This window comes from Grammomys surdaster, unplaced genomic scaffold (assembly GCF_004785775.1).
Source record: "Grammomys surdaster isolate TR1022 unplaced genomic scaffold, NIH_TR_1.0 165, whole genome shotgun sequence".
Lineage (NCBI taxonomy): Eukaryota > Metazoa > Chordata > Mammalia > Rodentia > Muridae > Grammomys > Grammomys surdaster.
Genome location: NW_021604613.1, coordinates 8,548,037 through 8,570,642, shown reverse-complemented (window position 1 = coordinate 8,570,642; position 22,606 = coordinate 8,548,037). Strand labels below are relative to the sequence as shown.

At 38.3% G+C, this 22,606-nt stretch overlaps 1 protein-coding gene across 1 annotated transcript in view; it reads right to left on the bottom strand.

The window, feature by feature from the left end:
- The window catches only part of Ccdc150 (coiled-coil domain containing 150), a 103,542-nt gene that overhangs the window by 42,107 nt on the left and 38,829 nt on the right, over window positions 1–22,606 (bottom strand). The window contains exons 11-17 of the mRNA XM_028765785.1: window positions 20,867–20,991; window positions 20,420–20,597; window positions 19,814–19,882; window positions 12,465–12,578; window positions 4,320–4,391; window positions 1,728–1,835; window positions 1,236–1,298 (exon numbers count right to left, since the gene is read on the bottom strand). Of these exons, the coding sequence (XP_028621618.1) occupies window positions 1,236–1,298; window positions 1,728–1,835; window positions 4,320–4,391; window positions 12,465–12,578; window positions 19,814–19,882; window positions 20,420–20,597; window positions 20,867–20,991 (729 nt within the window). The remainder of the gene's footprint in view (window positions 1–1,235; window positions 1,299–1,727; window positions 1,836–4,319; window positions 4,392–12,464; window positions 12,579–19,813; window positions 19,883–20,419; window positions 20,598–20,866; window positions 20,992–22,606) is intronic.

The following is a 22,606-nucleotide window of genomic DNA, read 5'->3' as shown; positions in this document are numbered from 1 at the left end:
AGACTAAACCACCAACCAAAGAGTATGTATGGAGAGATGCATGGCTCTAGCTACATATGTAGCAAGAATGGCCTTATCTGACATCAATGGGAGAGAAGGCCCATGGTCCAGTGGAGGCTTGATGCCCCAGTGTTGGGGATGCTAGAGCTGTCAGGCCAGAGTGGGTGAGTGGGTGGAGGAGCAGCCTCATGGAGGCAAAGGGGAAGGGTGTTGTGGAGAGGAAACTAGGAAGGGGGACAACATTTGAAATGTAAATTAATAAAATAACAAATCAAAAACAAAAGATTCAATGTATGATCTTCACTTACCGAATCCTGTTTAAGAAAATTTGATGATTCCTCACTTAGCAAGGGTCTTGAGGCAAGAATTTCTATTTTGCCTTCTAGCCTTCCTTCCATGGTTTTAATAGCATTTAAAAGAGTCTTTAGAGAGATTCTGGAGTCTCCCATCTCCTGAGACATTCTCACAGAAGGCAAGGTAGGTGCAAAGCTCACTCGTCGTGTCACATTCGGAATAACACTAGGCAAGGCGACTGTCGCAGCCCTTTCCTTTACATTACTGGCATAAACCCGAGAGCCTTCGAGGGATTTAGAAGATGTGGACCTCTCTGGAGATTTCCTTCTTCTTGGAGGCATTACTAGTCACAAGTAACAGTATCAAGTAAATCTAAGGCTTGGTTTTCAAGGAATACCCACTTTAGTAGGAAAAATAGCAAAAAGTTTGGGAAGAAGCTGGAAAATATATTCCTTGGCTTCAAGAATGAAAAAAGATCACTAGGTTCTATGAGCTAGTGAAGAAGCAGGCCACAACCTGAGCTTCCCCAGGACACTATCGCTAATGACAGTAACTTAGAGCTTTGTGACCTCAACACCCATCAGCAGATGCAGTTGGTTAGAACCCCCTGGGCATTCCATTTGAAGACATACTCTAGAACCATGGTAATGGTGGTATTTGAACACAAAGTCACAGACAAAGGTTTCAGTTTATAATGAGTTAAAGATTTTTACAATCATTGTAAAATATGCTATTTGTAGCATAGATACAAATATGCCAAGTTTGTAATCACTAAACTGAATTGCTTTTTTTTCAGTAAAATATTCATGGGTTCAATCCCTTACTAAGCACTTTCTACACTTCGCTTGCTTAACAACTCATTTACTGAAATGTTATGTGACCTACAACAGTTGTGAGCCTCTCCAGCCATTGTGCTAAGTAAGCTGCTTCACTATTAATACCTCTTTCAGGTGAGCTTCTGACTGCTGCAGATATGCCTTGCTGGCACTCAGCTCTGAGTTTGCCTACAATTAAAAAAACAAAGATACTTGTTCCTCACATTTGTGGAAAAAAAAGTTAAGGCTCGAACTCAAAAAGCTCTGAGCTTATGAAACCCATACAAATATTTCATAACAATGATCCTTGTGAGTGGTCATGAAAACAACAGATTTTTTCCTAAAGGCAGAAAGCTTCCTGTTCAACAAGCTTTCATGAATGTTATATTTATAAAGATGAAGCATGTTGAACATTCTGATTCTGGTGAAGGCATCTTTATAACTCTTTCTATGTCTCAGCAGAATCTTACACATAGCAGAGGTTTAAGCTGAGTCAAGAGAAGATATTCACCTTTGCAGGATTGCATAGGGGAGGGGAGAAGCACCAAGCAACACCTCAAACCTGCAGCATCGTAACCGTACCTCATAGCAATCGCTCTCTGCAGACACTAGTCATACCTGAGTATATTTGATCTCTAAAGCCTTATTCAGTTGGTGTAGATGGTCGTTCTGCAGCCTGGTTTCAGTAAATGAATGCAGCTGTTCTTCTAGCTGTTTAACTTTTATCTACAAGGAAAATAAATAATGAGTGGAGGAAGATGTCATACCTTTTGTTTAAAAAAATTACAGAACACATGAAACTTGAAAAGCAAATCATACATTTTTCTAATTTTGCAAACAATTCTGTCTTAACTCATTGCTACAAGCAGGCTACAGCTGTGTAAAGGAGCTGAGACAATGCTTCTGCTTTCTGTGGCTCAAGGAAAGTCCAAATGGACACTATCAGGAATAATTCCATGAGACTGTCCTGTAGATACATCTCAAATTTGAGTGAACTGTGGCACCAGTATTCAGAACATTTTCTGAATGTGGAAAATTAGAAGTCTAGTGGGGAGAGAGGGGGAAGGGAGGGAGGGAGGGAGAGAGGGAGAGAGGGAGGAAGGGAGAGAGAGAGAGGGAGGGAGGGAGAGAGAGAGAGAGAGGTGTTTTGCTCAAAGAAAACGAGGAAAAGTTAAATAGAGTGCTTATTTGTTGCACTGCATTTTAAAGTTACCTCCTAATGGCATTGTGGTACATACCTGCTATCTCAGTCCATGGGAAGCAGAGGCAGAAGGATTATTGTGAGTTATTAAATAAGATTACTTTTTTATGGAATAAAAATAAGTTTTACCTCATTCTTAGGACTCATCATACTGTAACCACTGAGGAACAATAAAGTGCAGCATACCATCAGCTAAGGTACTTTATCTTTTGTCATTCGGTAGGAATTCTTACTCAAGATATTTAAGATGGGAAGGAACACAGAAGCACTGGTCAGAAGCTCCTTCAAGTCTGGTGATTTGATGAGCATTAAAAATCACTCTATGACCAGCTTATCAGTAAGTCTGGGAACATGACTAACTTAGGCCATGGTCAGATGTTCATACTGTTCTATTGCTCTGAATAGACACGCATACACACACGCATGCACACACACACACACACATACACACTCATACACACACACACACACATACACTATATATAATATAATATCTCTCTATATAGCAATATATATTGGTACCCATAGCTACATACATTATGAGACAGCCAAAAAATTAAAAGAGCCCCCTTTTAACCTGTTTACACTGTAATATAAATATTGATTCATTACATTTCCCAGATAATTTTAGTATACACTGAAAAATTGAAATAAAGTAGGACATAGCTATAATGGTAGTTCATTTATAAATTGAAATGAGATTTAGAGTTAGAAATAACCCAAATAGCCAATTTTAAAACTTCCAGTTTGGTTTTGTGGCACTGAGAGTAAACCAGGACCATTCTATAAGCATAACTCATATCAACTACCTTTCATTTTGCCTTCCAGCTCTGAACCTCATTTGTCTGCTAACTTTACTATGAGGGAAGAATGAATGCTGACATGTTTGGCAAGCCTATTGTGAGATTACTCCACATTTCATCTGTCCAGTCTGGAGCCTAAGTGGGCTTCATTTTACATTGTTTAGTCCAGCTGTTAGCTTTTTGGCATGTTAGGCAAGTATCCTACCACTGTCCGAAGCCCCAACTCCAAATACATTTTGACTACAAATAAGACATACATTCAGGCAGCTATGGCAATTTTAATACAGTCTGGCCATTTTTATTTCTATGGCCCTTGCCTAATAGTCATACAATATACCACCCAGCAGTTTACACCACAGACCCACCATAAGCAGTACAGCAAAGTTTGCATTTATACTATTGAGAAGAGAAAGAAGACAAGGAGAAAACACATAGTGTATGCTTATCCAGAATCAAAGTCCAGGTAACCAACCAGAGGTGTCAGAAGTCAGGATGGTAATGACTTGTAGAGACAGTCCCTGAAAGGAGGTCCTAGTGCTATGAATATTCTACTTCCTGGTGTGAGTATTGATTACATAATTACCTTTATCTCATTTTAAAAAACCCATCAAGCCATGTTCTGATCTCCTTTTCCTTATTAGATATGTTTCAAACGAAATGGTAAACATACATTTCCTACCGCTGGGACCTTTTATTTTTTTTTTTTTTAAATTCCACCGGATTCTAATCTGTACTTAAGACTTAGAACTCGAAAATTAGAGATATTAGAGATTAGTGTTTCCCTTCGGGTTGGTCTCAGTCAGGCTCAGCCACATCAGTGGCAAGCTTCCTGCAGTGTGGGAACCATGGAAGTAAAACTGGTGGCAACCATAGCTCAGTACCTTCACAGGTACCACAGATCCCACCACACTACTCAGTACTACAGACTCAAATCTGTCAGGGATTTTTTTTCTATGCTCTGACAGCATGGCCATGTACAAGATGGCTGTTATAAAGCTTCAGACAGAGAATGGGTTGTGGTTTCATTATTACATCATTGGTCTATAAACAGATGTCATTTGGTTGATAATGAAGAAATGAAGTTAAGGAAGATCAGAGGCTACAGAGTTACTGACTGACAGAGATTTTCTAAAATTCTGTATATTTAATCCATTCAACAATTACAATTTTAAACATCAGACAAAAATTAGAAGATAAATCTCATACCTGGAGTTTCCCCTTTTCATAGGCAAGCTTATTTTTACTATCAGTAATTTTTTCCAAGGCCTTTTCCACTTTCTGTTGAGCAAACTGATAAATCAAAGACACATATCATTACCATTACATTCAACATGATTATAACATCCCTTGAAAACAGGATTAATATTGTTGCTATTTCTACAGAAATAATATCAAAATTTACTTGGAATGTACAGCAGCCTATAAAACCTTCCCCTAGGCAATAAATCATTTTGCTGACAGGAAACACGTACAGAGATTGCCAATGAAGATACAAAGCTGTAGGAGTATCAGAGTGTGATGTCCTTTGTACCTGCATTCTTCTTTTGTTTGTTTCTGACTTGTTAATCTTTGGTAAATATGTTTCCCTAGATGTGGTACAGTTTGTAATAGTGAATGTAAGCTGCTTGAAGAGAACCATACAGGTTTTTAGGAACAATGACCATAACCTCTGGCAGTAGAAGACCCTTTAGTTATCACGGCTTAAAAAAAAATCACCTCTCAAAAGTTGAAGATAAGTACTATCTTGAAGATACCATATCCTTTATACACGGCTGGCTGGAAAGATCTGAGCTGGATCTAAACATGAACATCTTTCCTGTGGTTTGGCTTTCATAGTACCAAAAAGTACTATGTAAGCTGCCAAGAAAGGGAAGCAATGAACAGTCATATCCTGATGTGATTCCTATGAACTAAAACAAGCATGGCAAGATATCACGAAAAGTCCAATCATGGCACCCATATCATAGTGGTAACCAACAACTGTTTAATTGGATTCATGGCCCAAAAAAATGGGAGGAAAATTACCCCTGATCCTAGAAACCTAGCCAACTTCCAGATCTAGTGAGGTCATGGATTTTAAAACCATCACTATCACTTTATCAGATCAGCAAAATTCCTAACCATATTCTAAAGCTTATCTCTATACCCACAAATTAGTGCAATTCTCACTTCATCAAAGAAGATTCTCTTTACAGCAAATGGAGACTGTTACAAAAAACCCTACAATTGGCCCTAAGTAGAGATCAATGGATTTAGAGGATCCCAGATACAATGGACACAATTGCAAACACATCTATATAACACCTCCTACACATGAAGGCTCAGAAAACATCACAGAAGAGGGACAGAAAGGTTGTAGAAGCAGAGAACATGGAAGCCTGTTGTGAAATCCTATCTCCTAGAAATGACAGGGAAGTGATATGATACCTAGTATACCTCAAAAAATATGATTGTCTAATAGAGATCTGAACAATGACAATATCAATAGAGGTGTTAACTCAGCAGGGGGACATCTCCTAGAGTCTCACACCTAGAGAAAGAACTGCAACAATTGATGACTGCCAACAAAAGGAGAATTACCTAGAAATGAGTCCCTAATCAGTCATCCAATACATGATTGTCAGCCGTAAATCAAATGCACACAAGACATATTAAAAAGAAGTGGGCTATGTTTACATATTTGTGAATATCTATTTATCTACATAGACAGACAATCAGACTGATGAAACAATAATAATCAACAGGAAAAAGGCCATCAATTTGAAAGGATGTGCAGAGTCTAGAGAGGGCACATGGAAGGGGTTGGAAAGCAAAAAAGGGACATGGAGGAATGATGTAATTACATTTTAATTTTTAAAAATAAAAGATGTTAGGCGCTTATTTAAATTCCTGTTTACAGGCTACTAAATTGTCCCTGAACTTTAAATAATGGAAGAACATAAATTAGATATTACCCAAATGAATCAACACCTCAGACCTTGTCACGTAGAGAATACAAATAAAATTAGCATTTGCTTAGATAACCTTGGTATTATTATAAAGGCTACTAACAGATCAAAACAGAAACTGGAAAATTACTTGACAAATAGCATACAAAGAAGAAATGATAGTTTCCGTTACAATATATAACTTTTGACTCACAAAAGTTTTTAGAATATTAGTTTTTAGTCTGCTAGACTATATAAAGAATATTAAAATTTTCAGTCTGCTAGAATATAGTTTTTGACACACAAAAGCAGCAAGCAGTACATAGATAATCAAGAAGTTGCCTTTAAAAAAATTACCTTAAGAAAGATAAGTTAGCAAGGATAACCAGTCCCACAGCTCAGATCTGAAAAGTACCCCACAAAGAATGTGTTTTGCATGGTTACTAGCCACAGGCATCAGAACCTTTTAGAGATGAGGCCAAGTGGAGATGTGTTAGACCACTGGGATGTGCCCTTTGAACAAGGCCATGGAGCCTTTCTGTCTCTTTTCAGAGGAGAGTAGCTCCACTGCCACAAACACCCTACAAGGTTGTTCTGCCTTACAAAGGCTCAAAAGCCACAATACAACTAATCATGGAAACAGCCAAAATTATGAACCCAAATAATTCTTTATATTGACAATATTCTATGGCATGTTACACAATGATGGAAAGATACAAACACCTAGAAATTGTTTTCTAGGATTTTTTCTTACAGTCCTGGAAACTAAACCTAGAGCCTTGTACATACTAGGCAAGAGTTCTACCCATTGAGCTGCATCTCAGCCTAAAAATCATCTTTTGAGATCAAAAGTTAACAAAAGCTTTTAAAGAATTTAAAAACCAGAAATATTAGACTCTTATAACGTTGTTTTATAAGTATACATTTATTTAAAACATGATACAGATTGAAAGTAAAATATTAGATTTGGACACAAAGGTATATACAAGGTTGAATAGCATCCTTGAAATGTCCCTCCGCAGCAAATGGGAACAAATACAGAGACCCATAGACACACATTATATAGAGAGTGAGAGACCTTGGAACAATCAGCCCTAAATGGGATGTCATCATCAAATCTCTACCTTCAAATTCAGGAAACCCCTCTGAAGAGAAGGCAGAAAGAGTGTAGGACCCAGAAGTAATGGAGGACACACACACACACACACACACACACACACACACACACACACACACACAACAAAACCAAAGCCCTTTAAATCAACATGAGCAAAGCTCATATGAACTCACAACATGCAGCAGGCCTGCACAGGTCTTCACCAGGTTCTCTGCATATGTATTATGGCTTCCAGGTTTTTTTGGAATGTTTATGGAATTCCAGCATTTTTATGGAATTCCTGATTTTGCAAACAAGTGGATCTATGCTTCCTGTGCCTTCTCTTGGTCTCTTTTCCTTCTGTTGATTTGTTCTCTCCAACTTTGATGTGATAATTTTTACATTATCTTATTACATTTTATTTTGTTCTATTTTAATATTAGCTCTTAGAGGCCCCTTTTTTTTTATAATAAAAGGGAGAAAGGGAGTGGATCCTGATGTGAGGAGAGGTGGGGAGGCACCTATAGGAGGTTTTTTTTTTTTTATCAACATGGCATCTAGGAAGAAAGAAGATTAATTGAGAAAATACTTCTATATGACTAGACTGAAGGAATAGGGTATTTCTTGATTAACGATTGATGTGAGATTGTCTTCAATTTCTTTCTTCAGAGACTTGAAGTTCTTGTCATACAGATCTTTCACTTGCTTGGTTAGATTCACACCAAGGTATTTCATATTATTTGTGACTATTGTGAAGGGTGTCATTTCCCTAATTTCTTTTTCAGACTGTTTATCTTTCATGTAGAGGAATGCTACTGATTTGTTTGAGTTGATTTTATAACCCGCCACTTTGCTGAAATTTTTAAATCAGGTTTAGGAGTTCTCTGGTGGAAGTTTTGGGGTATATTAAAGTATATTATCACATCATCTGCAAATAGTGATATTTTCACTTCTTCCTTTCCTATTTGTATCCCTTTGACTTCTTTTTGTTGTCTAATTGCTCTGGCTAGGACTTCCAGTACTATATTGAATAGGTAGGGGGAGAGTGGGCAACCTTGTCTAGTCCCTGATCTTAGTGGGATTGCTTCAAGTTTCTCTCCATTTAGTTTGATGTTGGCTACTGGTTTGCTGTATATTGCATTTACTATGTTTAGGTATGGGCCTTGACTTCCTGATCTTTCTAAGACTTTTATCATGAATGGATGTTGAATTTTGTCACATGCTTTCTCAGCATTTAGTGAGATGATCATGTGGTTTTTTTCTTTGAGTTTGTTTATGTACTGGATTATGTGGATGAATTTCCGAATATTGAACCATCCCTGCATTCCTGGGATAAAGCCTACTTGATCATGATGGATGATTGTTTTGATGTGTTCTTGGATTCGGTTTGCTAGAAGATGATCTTAGAAGATGGAAAGATCTCCCATGCTCATGGATTGGCAGGATTAATATAGTAAAAATGACCATCTTGCCAAAAGCAATCTACAGATTTAATCAAATCCCCATTAAAATCCCAACCCAATTCTTCACAGGGCTAGAAAGAGAAAATCTCAAATTCATTTGAAGTAACAAAAAACCCAGGATAGCGAAAACTATTCTCAACAATACAAGAACTTCTGGAGGAATCACCATCCCTGACCTCAAGCTGTACTACAGAGCAATAGTGATAAAAAGCTGCATGGTATTGGTACAGAGACAGGCAGGAAGATCAATGGAATAGAATTGAAGACCCAGAAATGAACCCACACTCCTATGGTCACTTGATCTTTGACAAAGGAGCTAAAACTGTCCAGTGGAAAAAGGACAGCATTTTCAACAAATGGTGCTGGTTCAACTGCAGGACAATATGTAGAAGAATGCAAATTGATCCATTCTGTTTTTTTTTTTAATTTTTTTATTGGATATTTTATTTACATTTCATATGTTGTCCCCTTACCCCATCCCCCACCCACCCGGGAACCCCCTATCCCCTCACCCCTCCTCCTTCTTCTCTGTGGATGTAACCCCTACCTACACCCCCACTTCCACTTCCCCACCCTCAAAATTCCCACCCCCTGGGGCGTCCAGGCTTCTTGAGGTCAAGGATCTCATCTTCCACCTATGCCCAGCAGGGCCTTCCACTCTTAAGTATTCAGCTGAAGCCCTGGATCCCTCCCTAAGTGCTCCCAGGCTGGTGGTTTAGACCCTGGGAGCTGTGGTTGGTTGGTATTGTTGCTCTCCTCATGGGGCCACAAACCCTTTCAGCTCCTTCAGTCCTCACTCTAACTCCTCCATTGAGAACCCCATGATCAGTTCAATGGCTAGTTGTGAGCATCTGCCTCTGAATATGTCAGACTCTTGAAGGCCTCTGAGGAGACATCCATATCAGGCTCTTATCAGCATGCACTTCCTGACTTCCACATCAGCATCTACCCATGTGGTGACTGCACATGGGATGGATACTCAGGTGGAAAGGTCTTCAAATGGCCCCTCCTTCAGTTTCTGTCCCTCACTTTGTCTCCATATTTGCTTCCTTGAGTATTTTGTTGCTCCTTCTAAGAAGAACTGAATCACCCCCACTTGGTCTTCCTTCTTCATGAGCTTCATGTGGCCTGTGAGTTGCATCTTGGGCATTTCAAGGTTCTGGGCTAATATCCAATAATCAGTGAGTGAATACCATGTGTGTTCTTTTGTGATTGGCTTACTTCACTCAGGATGATGATTTCTAGTTCCATCCATTTACCTAGGAAACTCTCGAATTCATTGTTTTTAATAGCTGAGTAATACTCCATTGTATAAATATACCACATTTTTTGAATCCATTCCTCAGTTGAAGGACATCTGGGTTCTTTCCAGCTTCTGGCTATTATAAATAAGGCTGCTATGAACATAGTTGAGCATATGTCCTTGTTATATGTTAGAGCATCTTCTGGGTATATGCCTAGGAGTGGTATAGCTGGATCCTCAGGTAATGCTATGTCCAATTTTCTGAGGAACCGCCACACTGATTTCCAAAGTGGTTGCACCATCTTGCAGTCCCACCAACAATGGAGGAGTGTTCCTCTTTCTCCACACCCTCGCCAGCATCTACTATCACCTGAGTTTTTTTTTTTTTTTTTTAAGATTTATTTATTTTATGTGAGTACACAGTTGCTATGATCAGAAACACCAGAAGAGGGCATCAGATCCCATTACAGATGGTTGTGAGCCACCATGTGGTTGCTGGGAATTGAACTCAGGACCTCTGGAAGAGCAATCAGTGCTCTTAACCACTGAGCCATCTCTCCAGCCCTCACCTGAGTTTTTAATCTTAGCCATTCTGACTGGTGTAAGATGGAATCTCAGGGTTGTTTTGATTTGCATTTCCCTGATAACTAAGGACACTGAACATTTCTTTAGGTGCTTCTCGGCCATTCGAGTTTCTTCCGTTGAAAATTCTTTGTTAAGCTCTATACCCCATTTTTTAATAGGGTTATTTGGTTGTTCCTGAACAGAACACCAATGGCTTATGCTCTAAGATCAAGAATTGAAAAATGGGAGTTCATAAAATTGCAAAGTTTCTGTAAGGCAAAGGACACTGTCAATAGGACAAAACGGACACCAATAGATTGGGAAAAGATCTTTACCAATTACATATGAAATGTAAATAAAATATCCAATAAAAAATGGAAAAAAATGAAAAATAAATTTATGTGGGAAGGCTCAGTCCGCTGGGGGCAGTACCACCTGAGGAGATGGCCCTGGGTTATAGGAGGAATCAAACTGAGCAAGTCCATGAGCAGTGCTCCTTGGTCTCTGCTTCAACTCTCACCTCCAGGTTCCTATCCTGACTTCCTTTCATGGTGGACTGTAAGTTAAGGTGAAATAAACTCCTTTTTTTCCTCAAGTTGCTTTTGGTCATATTGTTTTGTCACAGCAATAGAAAAGCAAACCAGGGCAACAGAAAACTAGGCAACATGCAGGAAAATAATAGTAGTATTTATTGATGCACATTGCATGCTAAGCTTTGCAATGGGCACTTGGCACTGAATCCTCCTGCAATCCCAAGAACCTGGCAAGATCAGGCTTTAATTTCAAATCTGTGATGTGATGCAATATACTCCAAAGGTGTATCTCTAAAGACCAGTGAGAAATCATACTGCAAGTTACCCCTTATTAACAATTTTAAGTTTTAAGTCCCAACAAACAAAAATTGTGTTGCCAGCATTGGCTAGTAATAATTTTAATGAAAGTACAAAACTGCTGAAAAAAAATCCTGACAGCCCGGCTTCACAGCTTAGACTCATATGTTCTACTGAAACATTCTGTGAAGGTTTGATGGAAAAGCTTCTAGGTAGAGACAAAACTCAAGCCATAACTGAGGTATAAGTTATCACTATGAGCCATTAAACAACAGAGAGCAGGAAGAACAGGAAGGAATACTAAGTAAATGACTGATAAGATGTATCACAATCACTAGTAGAAAGAGACCATAGACTTGGCATTGGCAATGGATTCAGAAAATTGGGCAGGCAGATGTGGCCTTACAGACAGTTAGACAAACCAAACAGAGGCCAGGACAATAAGCAAAGGACATGAGTGAATATTTAATCTTGGAGCAAGATCATAGCAGGAATCACAATCAATGGGTCTCATTATCCCAACAGGCACTGCTAGACTTCCCACTGTCCATGACACCCCAGAAACTAAGAATTTAAAACTATTTGCTACATATTCTACATGTATTAACTTAATCCTCAAATACTTTTATAGCAATGGTATCATCCTCATTTTGATAGATTAACAAACTGAGGCTCTAAGAGATTAAATGTCATTTCTCTCATAGGCAAAATGGATAGCAAGAAAGTCAAACTCAAAAGCCATGAAAACATAAAAGATTTAGACCATGTAATTCTTCAGAGTTGAAGTAATAAGCACTTTATGACAGGGTTTAGTAAAAATTAATCTTAGATTAAAAAGAGATTAGGGTATTCTGTGAAATCTAAAGAATCTCTTGCATGTTCTAAGACAGCATTAATCATTCTCCAGAAATTCAAACACATAAGAAAATTATTCGCTTAGAGAATGATCATCTCTAAGTCCTCTTCACCTGAAGATGCTGAAAGAATGAACACCATATATTTGTAATGCACTGACCTTATCAAACAGTTTTTAGAAATCACACTTATTACTGATTGCTTAATGGAGGGAAAAAAGGTAAGAAATATAAGTTTCTTCATCATAATTTATGTAAAAGGAAGTATTTTTAAACATCAAGTTCATTTGTGCTTTTCAGTATTATCAATCCCTGGTGACAATCACTTAGAACTCTCCCAATTGCCTCTTCTAGACTGACCTTTTTATACCCACCCCATGGTAGTCAGAAGTGGCTTTGTGATGTTCAAGGGAAGCCATTTTATCTGTCAGTTGCTTATTTTCTTTCACTAGAGTCTGCAGGTTTTGATTCAACACATTAACGTCTTCCTTTGAAAACAAAAAGAGAGAAGAAATTATTTTAAACAAAATAAATCTTATTTTAAAGCAACAGTTGAATTGAAAACTAGAAGGGAACCTATGCTCATGTTTCCTGTCTCAAAGAGTGGGGTTTTCATGAGTCTTGTTTGATAGCTTTTGAATGTTCAAAACTAGTTATTTTTGTTTTCTTTCAACCTTTACCTTATTGAAAAAAAAATTTCTCATGCATTATATTCTGATCATGCTTTTCCCCTTCCCCAACTTCTCCCAGATCTTCTCCACCTCCCCATCCATCCAACTCCAGGCCTGTCTTTCTTTAAAAAACAAACAAAAAAAGAAACACACACAAAAATGCTCCACAAAAACACAAGCCAGAATATACAAGCAGAAGACCAGTAAGACAATCAATGCCCAAACAAAGCATCATGAGACACAAAGGACAAAAGTACCATTGAGTTTGTTTTGTGTTGGCCAACCACTCCTGAGCATGGGACCCTTTCCCGGAGTGTGGTTAATACACTCAGTGAAACTCCTTTGGAGAAAACCAATTTTTATTTTGCCAGAAGATATCAATTTCAGGTAGCTTCTTGGTCAAGGGTGTGTGGGGCCATGACCACTTGCCACTCTCAGGGCTGGGGTCATCTGGCTTGAACTTGTCCAGGCCTGTATGTGCTGTCATAGTTGCTGTGAGTTTTTACTCACTGCTTCTTACAATTTCTATTTCTTTTCTAGTTGATATTGGAAGAAGTAAAGAAGTCATTATCATTGGTAGTTATGCTCCTTCTAGTATTTGGTATTTGTTTATCATTCCAAGTTTGTGTATAATAGATACAAAAATCTTCCACAAAATATTGTCAAAGTTAATCTGGGAATATATATAGTAGAGATAAGAGGTAGATGAAGTTTATCCTGATAGTATATATGATTTACTACCAGTATAATTTAGCACACCAATACACTGTTTTAGATAAACCATATGACCATTTCAATAAAAATATATATTTTAAAAACTCAACATTGATTTATGAGTTTAGGAAAACTCATCTTAAAATTATGAAAAACAATCACCTCTATCTGATATAATTGTATCTACAAAAAATCCCACACTTGGTTAGGTTTCCATCATGAGTATGATTTCCCTTGGGTTGAACAGGCCTTAAGTTCAGTAAGAGAGTTGTTGGTTTCTACCAGAATATGTATGCTTCTGTTGTACCCATGGGGTTATCATGACCCGTGTGCTGCTGTTATATTACATTGTATTACATTGCATTGGTATTACAGCTAGGTAGAACTGCTGGTTGCTTTCTTCCTTTGGACACTTACATGTCTCCTTCTGCTATCATGATAGCTACTGTAATTAAGCAAAGTCAAGGGTGGGAGAAACAGTCTCCCGTAGAAAGGAGCCCCACACCCCTAACTGTTTACCTAATACTAAGTAGTCAGCTTTGAGATTATATACATACATACATACATACATACATACATACATACATACAAGTGACATTATATGAGCTGAGCAAGTAGTATTCATATAGTTATATAGGTAGTTGTTACACATACATGTAACAACAATTAAAAAGGCCATGAATTTGAGAGAGAACAGGAGGAATTTAGTGGAAGTGTTGAAGGAAAAGGAGGGAGAAAATGATATCATTGTGTTTTAACTTCAAAAATAGGAAAATTAATTAAAACATCCTAAAGCTAATAGGAATTGTAATGCTAAAGATTAAGCATTTTCCTCCTAAGCTAGGGGAAAAGACAGGAGTGCCTGCTGTCATCATCCCTAGTCAGCCTCATAAGAAGACCATAGCTGGTGTAATAAAAAATGAAAAGGAGGAGGACACTAGATTTGAGAGAGAAATAAAACTCTCTCTATTCACAACAGAGATTGGTGACTTAGGAATTTCCAAAAATGTATACAACAGACACTAGAAAAATGAGTTTGTCAACATTAAAGGATGCAAGATCAAATTGACTGCATTTTTACAAAAAATATTCATAGTATCTGTGTGGATTGGTTCTAGGACCCTTTTGTATACACAAATGTGTGACTATTCTTGTCTCATATGCCAAATGCACAACATTTTCAAATAACCTGTACCATCTTTATGTGATATTTGCATATAGCCTGTGTATCATTTTGTATATGGGAAGCTCTCTTTAGACTGTTCTTAGCATCTAACACAATGTAAAGAGTATTGCTTACAGAACAATCAATAGGGGAAAAATCTATATATACTCAGTATACATGTAGCTTTCCCCAAATATTTTCAATTTATCATTAGTTGAATTCAATTATATGAAACCCACAGACAAGGAGGGCCAATAAGCAACAAACAACTGGCTCTTTATATTTCTTTAAAATATCATTTAATTACAGGTATGGTACTTTTAATCCCAGAATTTAGGATGAAGAGGCAGGCAGCCTGGTCTACATAGTGAATTCTAGGTTAGCCAGAGCTATAAAGTATGTTTCAACAAAAGGCCTTCTATTACAATACTAAAACCATGAAATTACACTAAATAAATATCATAAAATATAACCAATAAATAACACTGAAAATTATAAAATATGAATGACAGAAATCAAGTTTAAATAAAACAAAGAAGTATACTTTATGGCTTTGAATATTCAATTTTTTTCTTTTTCAAAATAGGATCTAGTCATGTAGTTCAGGGTGGTCTTGAATTCCTGGTGATCCTCCCAACTGCTGTAGTTATAGATGTAAGCCACGATATTCAGTGAAGATGTAATATTTCTAAGATATTAGTGCTCTCTAACCTCCAATGAAATGGCTGCAAAACTGTTTACAGAAATCTATTAACTTATTCTAAAATGTCCATGTAAAAACAAAACAAATAAATAGCTACAACAAATTTGAAAATAACAGCTAGAGAATGCAATTTAATTATAAGAATAGATAGCTAAGAGTTTCAAAGTAGCAAAAAGAAAATACAATGAAACGTAACAGAAAGTCTACAGTGAGATCTAAACACATATGACCAACTAATTTTCAACTAAAGTACCAACACAATCCAAAGGAACCGTGGGCTCTGTCCAAAGATGTGACTAGAAAATGGAAATCAGTGACATGTGGGAAGCAAGGACCCTCACAACGTCTCTTCCACAGAGCAAAAGTAGTCACAGTGAACTTTCTCACAAAAGTAATCTATGGAACATGTATTAAAGAAAATGGCTGAAACTACACAAGAACTGTGAGCTTTGTATTGTTTTTATATGCTCAATTCTTATCTTCTCCCTTCTCTAGCATAGGAGTAGCTTTAAGTCAACAGACTGCTAGCTCAGGGAGAACTAAGCCTGGCAGTCACCTAAGGTACAAGACATGGTTGTTACTTTCAGAATGGCATCCATAGAGCCCTATCATAGTATGATATGTGCCTTAGTGAGGGTTACTCTGGCTGTGGTGAAACATCATGACCAAAAGCAACCTAGGGAGGAAAGGGTTTATTTGGCTTATACTTCCATTGCACTGCTCATCATCAAAGAAAGTTAAGACAGGAACTCAAATAGGGCAGGAACCTGGAGGCAGGAGCTGATGCAGAGGCCATGGAGAGGTGCTGCTGACAGGTAGGATCCTCCTGGCTTGTTCAACCTGACTTCTTATAAAACCCAGACCAAAAGCACAAGGGTTTCCCAACCCACACTGGCTTGGACACTCCCCCATCAATCACTAATTAAGAGACTGTTCACCAGGCTTGCTTGTCTACTACAGCCAGTCTACTACACTGGAGGCATTTTCTCAATTAAGGTTCCCTCTTCTCAGAGGACACTAGCTATGTCAAGCAAACAAACAAACAACAATGATAACAAAAACAAAATCAACCAGCTAGGAAAATCTGTCTGATGCTTCTCTGGATAACTTCATAAACAAGATTAATTTGGACTGACTTAGAATTTACTCAGTACAAAAATCTTTCTTCTTAGACACATTTATAGGAATGATTAGAGGTAACTGGCTAAGTTTGTAGTTGCCTGAGATGAAAATCAAGAATTACTCAAACAAACAACAACAAAAACAAAAAACAAAACCAAAAAAGGCTAACCAGAAAACCTGAAAGATAAAGACTGGGAACAAAATAACCACTGGGTGGGGCAGAGGCTCTCAACCTTCTTAATGCCACAGCTCTTTAATACAGTTTCTCATGCTGTGATGACCCCAACCATAAAATCATTTTTATTGCTACTTTATAACTGTGATTTTGCTGCTGTTATGAATCATAATTCAAATACCTGTGTTTTCTGATGGTCTTAGGCAAACCCTGTGAAAGAGTTTGGAGTCAAGGACATGTGCTCAACTATGTTCATAGCAGCCTTATTTATAATAGCCAGGAGCTGGAAAGAACCCAGATGTCCTTCAACTGAGGAATGGATTCAAAAAATGTGGTATATTTACACAATGGAGTATTATTCAGCTATTAAAAACAATGAATTTGAGAGTTTCCTAGGTAAATGGATGGAACTAGAAATTATCATCCTGAGTGAAGTAAGCCAATCACAAGAGAACACACATGGTATTCACTCACTGATTATTGGATATTAGCCCAGAACCTTGAAATGCCCAAGATGCAACTCACAGGCCACATGAAGCCTATAAAGAAGGAAGACCAAGTGGGGGTGATTCAGTTCTTCTTAGAAGGAGTAACAAAATACTCAAGGGAGCAAATATGGAGACAAAGTGAGAGACAGAAACTGAAGGAGGGGCCGTCTGAAGACCACTCCACCTGAGTATCTATCCCATGTGCAGTCACCAAAGGTAGATGCTGGTGTGGAAGTCAGGAAGTGCATGCTGATAAGAGCCTGATATGGATGTCTCCTCAGAGGTCTTCAAGAGTCTGACATATTCAGAGGCAGATGCTCACAACTAGCCATTGAACTGATAATGGGGTTCCCAATGGAGGAGTTAGAGTGAAGGCCATTGGAGCTGAAAGGGTTTGTGGCCCCATGAGGAGAGCAACAATACCAACCAACCACAGCTCCCAGGGTCTAAACCACCAGCCTGGGAGCACTTAGGGAGGGATCCAGGGCTTCAGCTGAATACTTAAGAGTGGAGGGCCCTGCTGGGCATAGGTGGGAGAAGAGATCCTTGACTTAGTGAAGGCTGGACGCCCCAGGGGGTGGGAATTTTGAGGGTGGGGAGGTGGGAGTGGCGGGGTAGGCAGGGGTTACATCCGCAGAGAAGAAGGAGGAGGGGTGAGGGGATAGGGGGTTCCTGGGTGGGTGGGGGATGGGGTAAGGAGACAACATATGAAATGTAAATAAAGCATCCAATACAAAAAAAGAAAAAAAAGAAAAAAAGAAAATAAATAAATAAATAAATAAAGGCACATTTTAAAAAAAGCATTTGAAATCAAAGAATATAATACAGAATAGTAAAATAAAGGACATGATCCTTAAGATCATTTCAATATTTCCAGATAAAACATTTGACAAAATTTAATATAGTATTATAACAAAAGAGTTTGGGGTCAAGATCCACAGATTGAGAACCACAACATTGGATGCTTTGAAGAATACTGACAAATTCCTGACGCTTTAGAAGTCAGTATTGTTTTCTTCAGTCTCTTAGTTAATAGTGCTGCTCAAGTCTTCTGTTTGTTTGTGTGTCTTTTGTCTTCTTGTCTTGTTGAGTATTATGAGTGAGAAATTTTAAATCCCTGTCTACTGTTCATACATAGGGTCTTGCACATGGGCAGAGCTACATGGTCTGAGGTGAGAGGGCCTCCAAAGCCCACCTTTACAAACCCTGAGGCTCTAAGCTCTGAAGACTAGAGATGTCAGCTGACTAAGACTTGAAGGCATGCCCTAAAATGTACACTGTCAAATTGCCAGAGTGCTGAAAGCAAAATTCAGAAAACCTTGAAAGTGATGCTACGGAAAGGCTCATTGGATAGCAGGTATAGCCAGGAGGATGGCAGCTAGCTGAGTATCATAATCTCAGGAGCAGAAGGGAGAGGTGGAATGGATCAAAGTCCCAAGAAAAAACCCTCTGCAAGAATTCTAAATCCAGCAAAACTGGCCCTCAAAAATAATAAAGTTATTAAAGTATTCCCAGATAATCAAAAATTTCCCCAAAACTAAATGTAGAAGGGCATTTTCTCATTTTCATGAGGGGAGCTTACCAGAATTCTACAGCACAAGGTGCCTGTCCCCACCTCAACACTGCAGCACAAGTTCTAGTCAACTTACACACGACAAAGAAAAAAAAGTACTAAAACTGCAGTGCTCCCCAAATTAATGTATAGAGTTACTGCACAGTCTATAAAACGTACACCTGTCCTTTCTTACAGACTGGAAATGTTCATCCTAAAAGCTCATATGAAAATGCAGGCTCAAAACAATCAAAACCATTTAAAAATTAGACTCATGAATCTTAATGTCCAAACCAACTATTGTTATTAAGACTCATATTATCATGAGGATAGTCAAGAAGATCAATGCAAGTCATAAATATTAATTGAAATAAGCCAGTCACAAATTACTTGTCTGTACTCATTCATTAAAAACTAGAGTCAATCTTATAGAAGAACTGAATAGACTAGTGATCACTAAAGACTAACGAGAAATGAGAAGTGGGAATGGCACGGAAGTAAATGAGAGTTATCACAACACGGGTGTGTGGAGAGGGAGGGCCTAACCCTAGCTGCTGACAGCAGAGTAGGGTAAGCACTGCTGGGTACAATATGTGAGATTCTTCAAGCTGTCTAGAGTATGGAATCTACAACTTACAGAAATCACTAACATGAGGACGTGGAAGTACTTACTATCCTTGCTTGTTACACATTCCATGCACATATCAAATACTTGTAAGTTAGTCCATAAGCATGAACAAATATAATGCAACCAACTAAGAAAAAATGTAAGATGAAGTGTCAGGTGTCCGCAGGCACTTATGATAGAAAAGCCAGCCTGCTGTTATATCTAAAATAGGCAGAGTCAGCAACTGCTCCTTTGCCTCCTCTGGACCCATTAACCCAGTCTCAGGGGACGTGTGGCCAAAGTACTCAGTGAACCCTAGGGCCAGAGGCAGTGATGGCTTACGGATGCAAACCCCATATGGCTCAATGAACAACATCTCCCCAAAGCCCTAGAAGGCCTAAGTGACAGCAGCTTTGTGCCCTACCTTGACCATGGGTAAATATCCTACTCATTAAAATAAGCAGATATAATAGGCAGTAATATAGAACAAACAAAATAAAATGAACATCAAAAGTGAAATTAATACCTTGCTTTCAGCTAATTCTTTTTCCAAATTGCATTTTTCTTTGGCTACTTCTTTTTCTGTTTTATTAACCTGCCAAGGTAGAAAAAAAAAAGAAATGGATCAACTTTTAGAAGGTACATGTTCTACTATAGCAGAAGACAATATCCTACATGTCAATTAATACCTACACTGCAGAGAAAGTACATCCTCTCAGAAAAGGGGTCAACAGGGAATCTCTGAGGCAGAGCAGACTTCACAAATAGCCCTGCAATTAGAAAGACACGCCCACATGTCAGATTCTGCCACTTTCCTCTAACTTCTAAGACAGGGCTGTGTCCTGTTAACTCTTGCTCTCCTGCTCCTTTGGAGCAAACGGGTCTTTAAATTCTGACCCTGTAATTAATAGGAGGACATGTAAATCACCCATTGACACAGTGACATGGGAAGAGCATACCATCACTATCTGGCCTAGACTACTTCCCATGCTGGAGAGTACACACTGCTTTAGTGGCATCTCTGACAATCTACTAAAAGGCAGTTTGCTTCTGTTCTCATCTTTTCCACTAGAGTATAACCTTGAAATGTCATTCTGTATCTCAGCTAGAAGGGAAACCTGCTCCTACCTACCTCCCTCTGAAACCATTCATTCTTCTCCAGCAGAGACTTCTTTTCCTGCACTGATGCTTCCAGTTCACCTTGTAGTCTTGCAATAGTTGATTCCAGAAGTTCTTTTTGTACCATTGTCCTCTTCTCAGCCTCCTGTGCTTTCTGGAGACACTGATTGTGCTCAAGGATTAAACGGTCTCTGGAGGACAAGAATAAAGAGTCATCAAATTAGCCAAGTACTACTAGGCCAGAGGGTAAATGTTCTTAACATGACTGCCAACAGTTACCAGAATGTAACTGAGCAAACTAGTTCCTCAAGAGCAAAATTCTTTATCCCTACAGGCTCACAAATGTGGGAACTACTGTGAGTGAACAGAGAGCTATGCATGTGTGACATCGATTACTTACAGGTGCACACATGGGACACTGCTTACTTACAGGTGGGCATGTGGGACACTGCTTACTTACAGGTGTGTCTGGAGTTGTGCTTTATCATTCTGCACAGTTTGAAGCTCGCCTGTGATGCTGGCATGGGCTGCATCTAACAGTAAATTTTGCTCTTGAAATGTCTCTGTTATCATTTTCTGCTCCACCTGAGAGAGTAGTAGGAAATGCTGATTTGCAAGTTGATGAGTTGATATTTAAAGTAACTGTTCAAAGATACTAGGCTCACTTCAAAACCTGTTTCATTTTCATAAGCCTTTATAAAATAGTTTGAGTACGCAGTCTTCTCTTTGGCTACAGTTCTGTCATTTTACAGTTCTACTAGACAAGATGAGGAAGTATTATTTACCAGCCTTGAACATATTTTGTCAAACTATAAAAGACAACATATTTTCAAAAATAAATTTATATTAAAATATTTTAGCATCTTAAGAGCTTAATATGACTTTACTTTAAAATATAAAAATAATAGAAACTCATCCAAACATTACATGAAAAGACCTTTCATCTCTCTTTTCTCCTTCCCTCCAAACTGTCTGTGGGGGAAGTGTTTTCAGCAGTTTGGTATGGATTCCTTTGAGGTCTCCTGTGCTGCCCTCAGATGTGCTGTGCTAATGGGAGCATTCATTGCTTTCACCATCTTTCTGGCTCACTATTTTCTAATTAGCAACACTTCTACCTACAATCCATAATACTTTTTCAAGCCTTGTAACATAATAACTACATAGATTTTATTTAACTTCTTATTGGAAAAATAAGGATAACATGTAGGAGCTATAACAATTAGAGGCTGTAACAAATGTAAAATCCTTAATATCATATTAGTATATGCAAAGCAAGCAAGCAAGCAAACAACAACAATGCAGTATCTCACATACAAGTTACTACTTCTTAGTGACCAGAATTTGTAAAATTATCTGTTTTATTGGGATGATCGAGTTTTATGGTGAAAGTCAGTCTTAATAAAGGAGCAGAATTTCAAAATAGCTAGAGTCAAAGTTAAGAGTATTCTTAGCATACTGTAAAGAAAATGGCAAGTCACAGATGTTTTGGGGGAAATTAAGTATTTGAGATGCAATTGTAAGTATACCAACATCAAGGGCTAGAGAGATGGCTAAGTGGTCAAGAACACTTGCTGCTCTTGCAGAGGACCTAGGTTTGGTTCCTAGCACCTACATAGTGGTTGACAACCATCCATAACTCCAGTTTGAGGGGCTCTAATATCTTCTTCTGATGGCCTCTGGCACTAGGCAGGCACGTGCTGCATATATATACATACATACATACATACATACATACATACGTACATACAAGCAAAACACTCATATACATAAAATAAGTAAAGTATATATCATTATTAAATATATATTAGAATAGGTCATTACTTTTCCTAGAGTGATATTTGTATGGAAAGCATTAAAAACCATTGAATTGTAAAGCCAAGTCACCCCTTTCAAAAAAGGAGGAAACTACTAATCAACAGCTAAGGGGGTGGGGGTAGAAAAAATAACAACTGGGTTATAATAACAGCCTGTAATCCCACCATTTTCTAGGCTGAGGCAGAAGGATTGTGAATTTCAGACAAGCCTGCTGAGGTACATACGTCAAGCAGAGGCCGAGGGGTGAAGGCGCAGAAGGGTGGAGGGTGAGGTAGTACAATCACAAGTCTAGGTCATTTTAGCTCAGTAATGAATCAGAGTTCAGTGTGGGATAAATAAAACTGTTTTGAAAGGAAGGAAGGAAGGAAGGAAGGAAGGAAGGGAG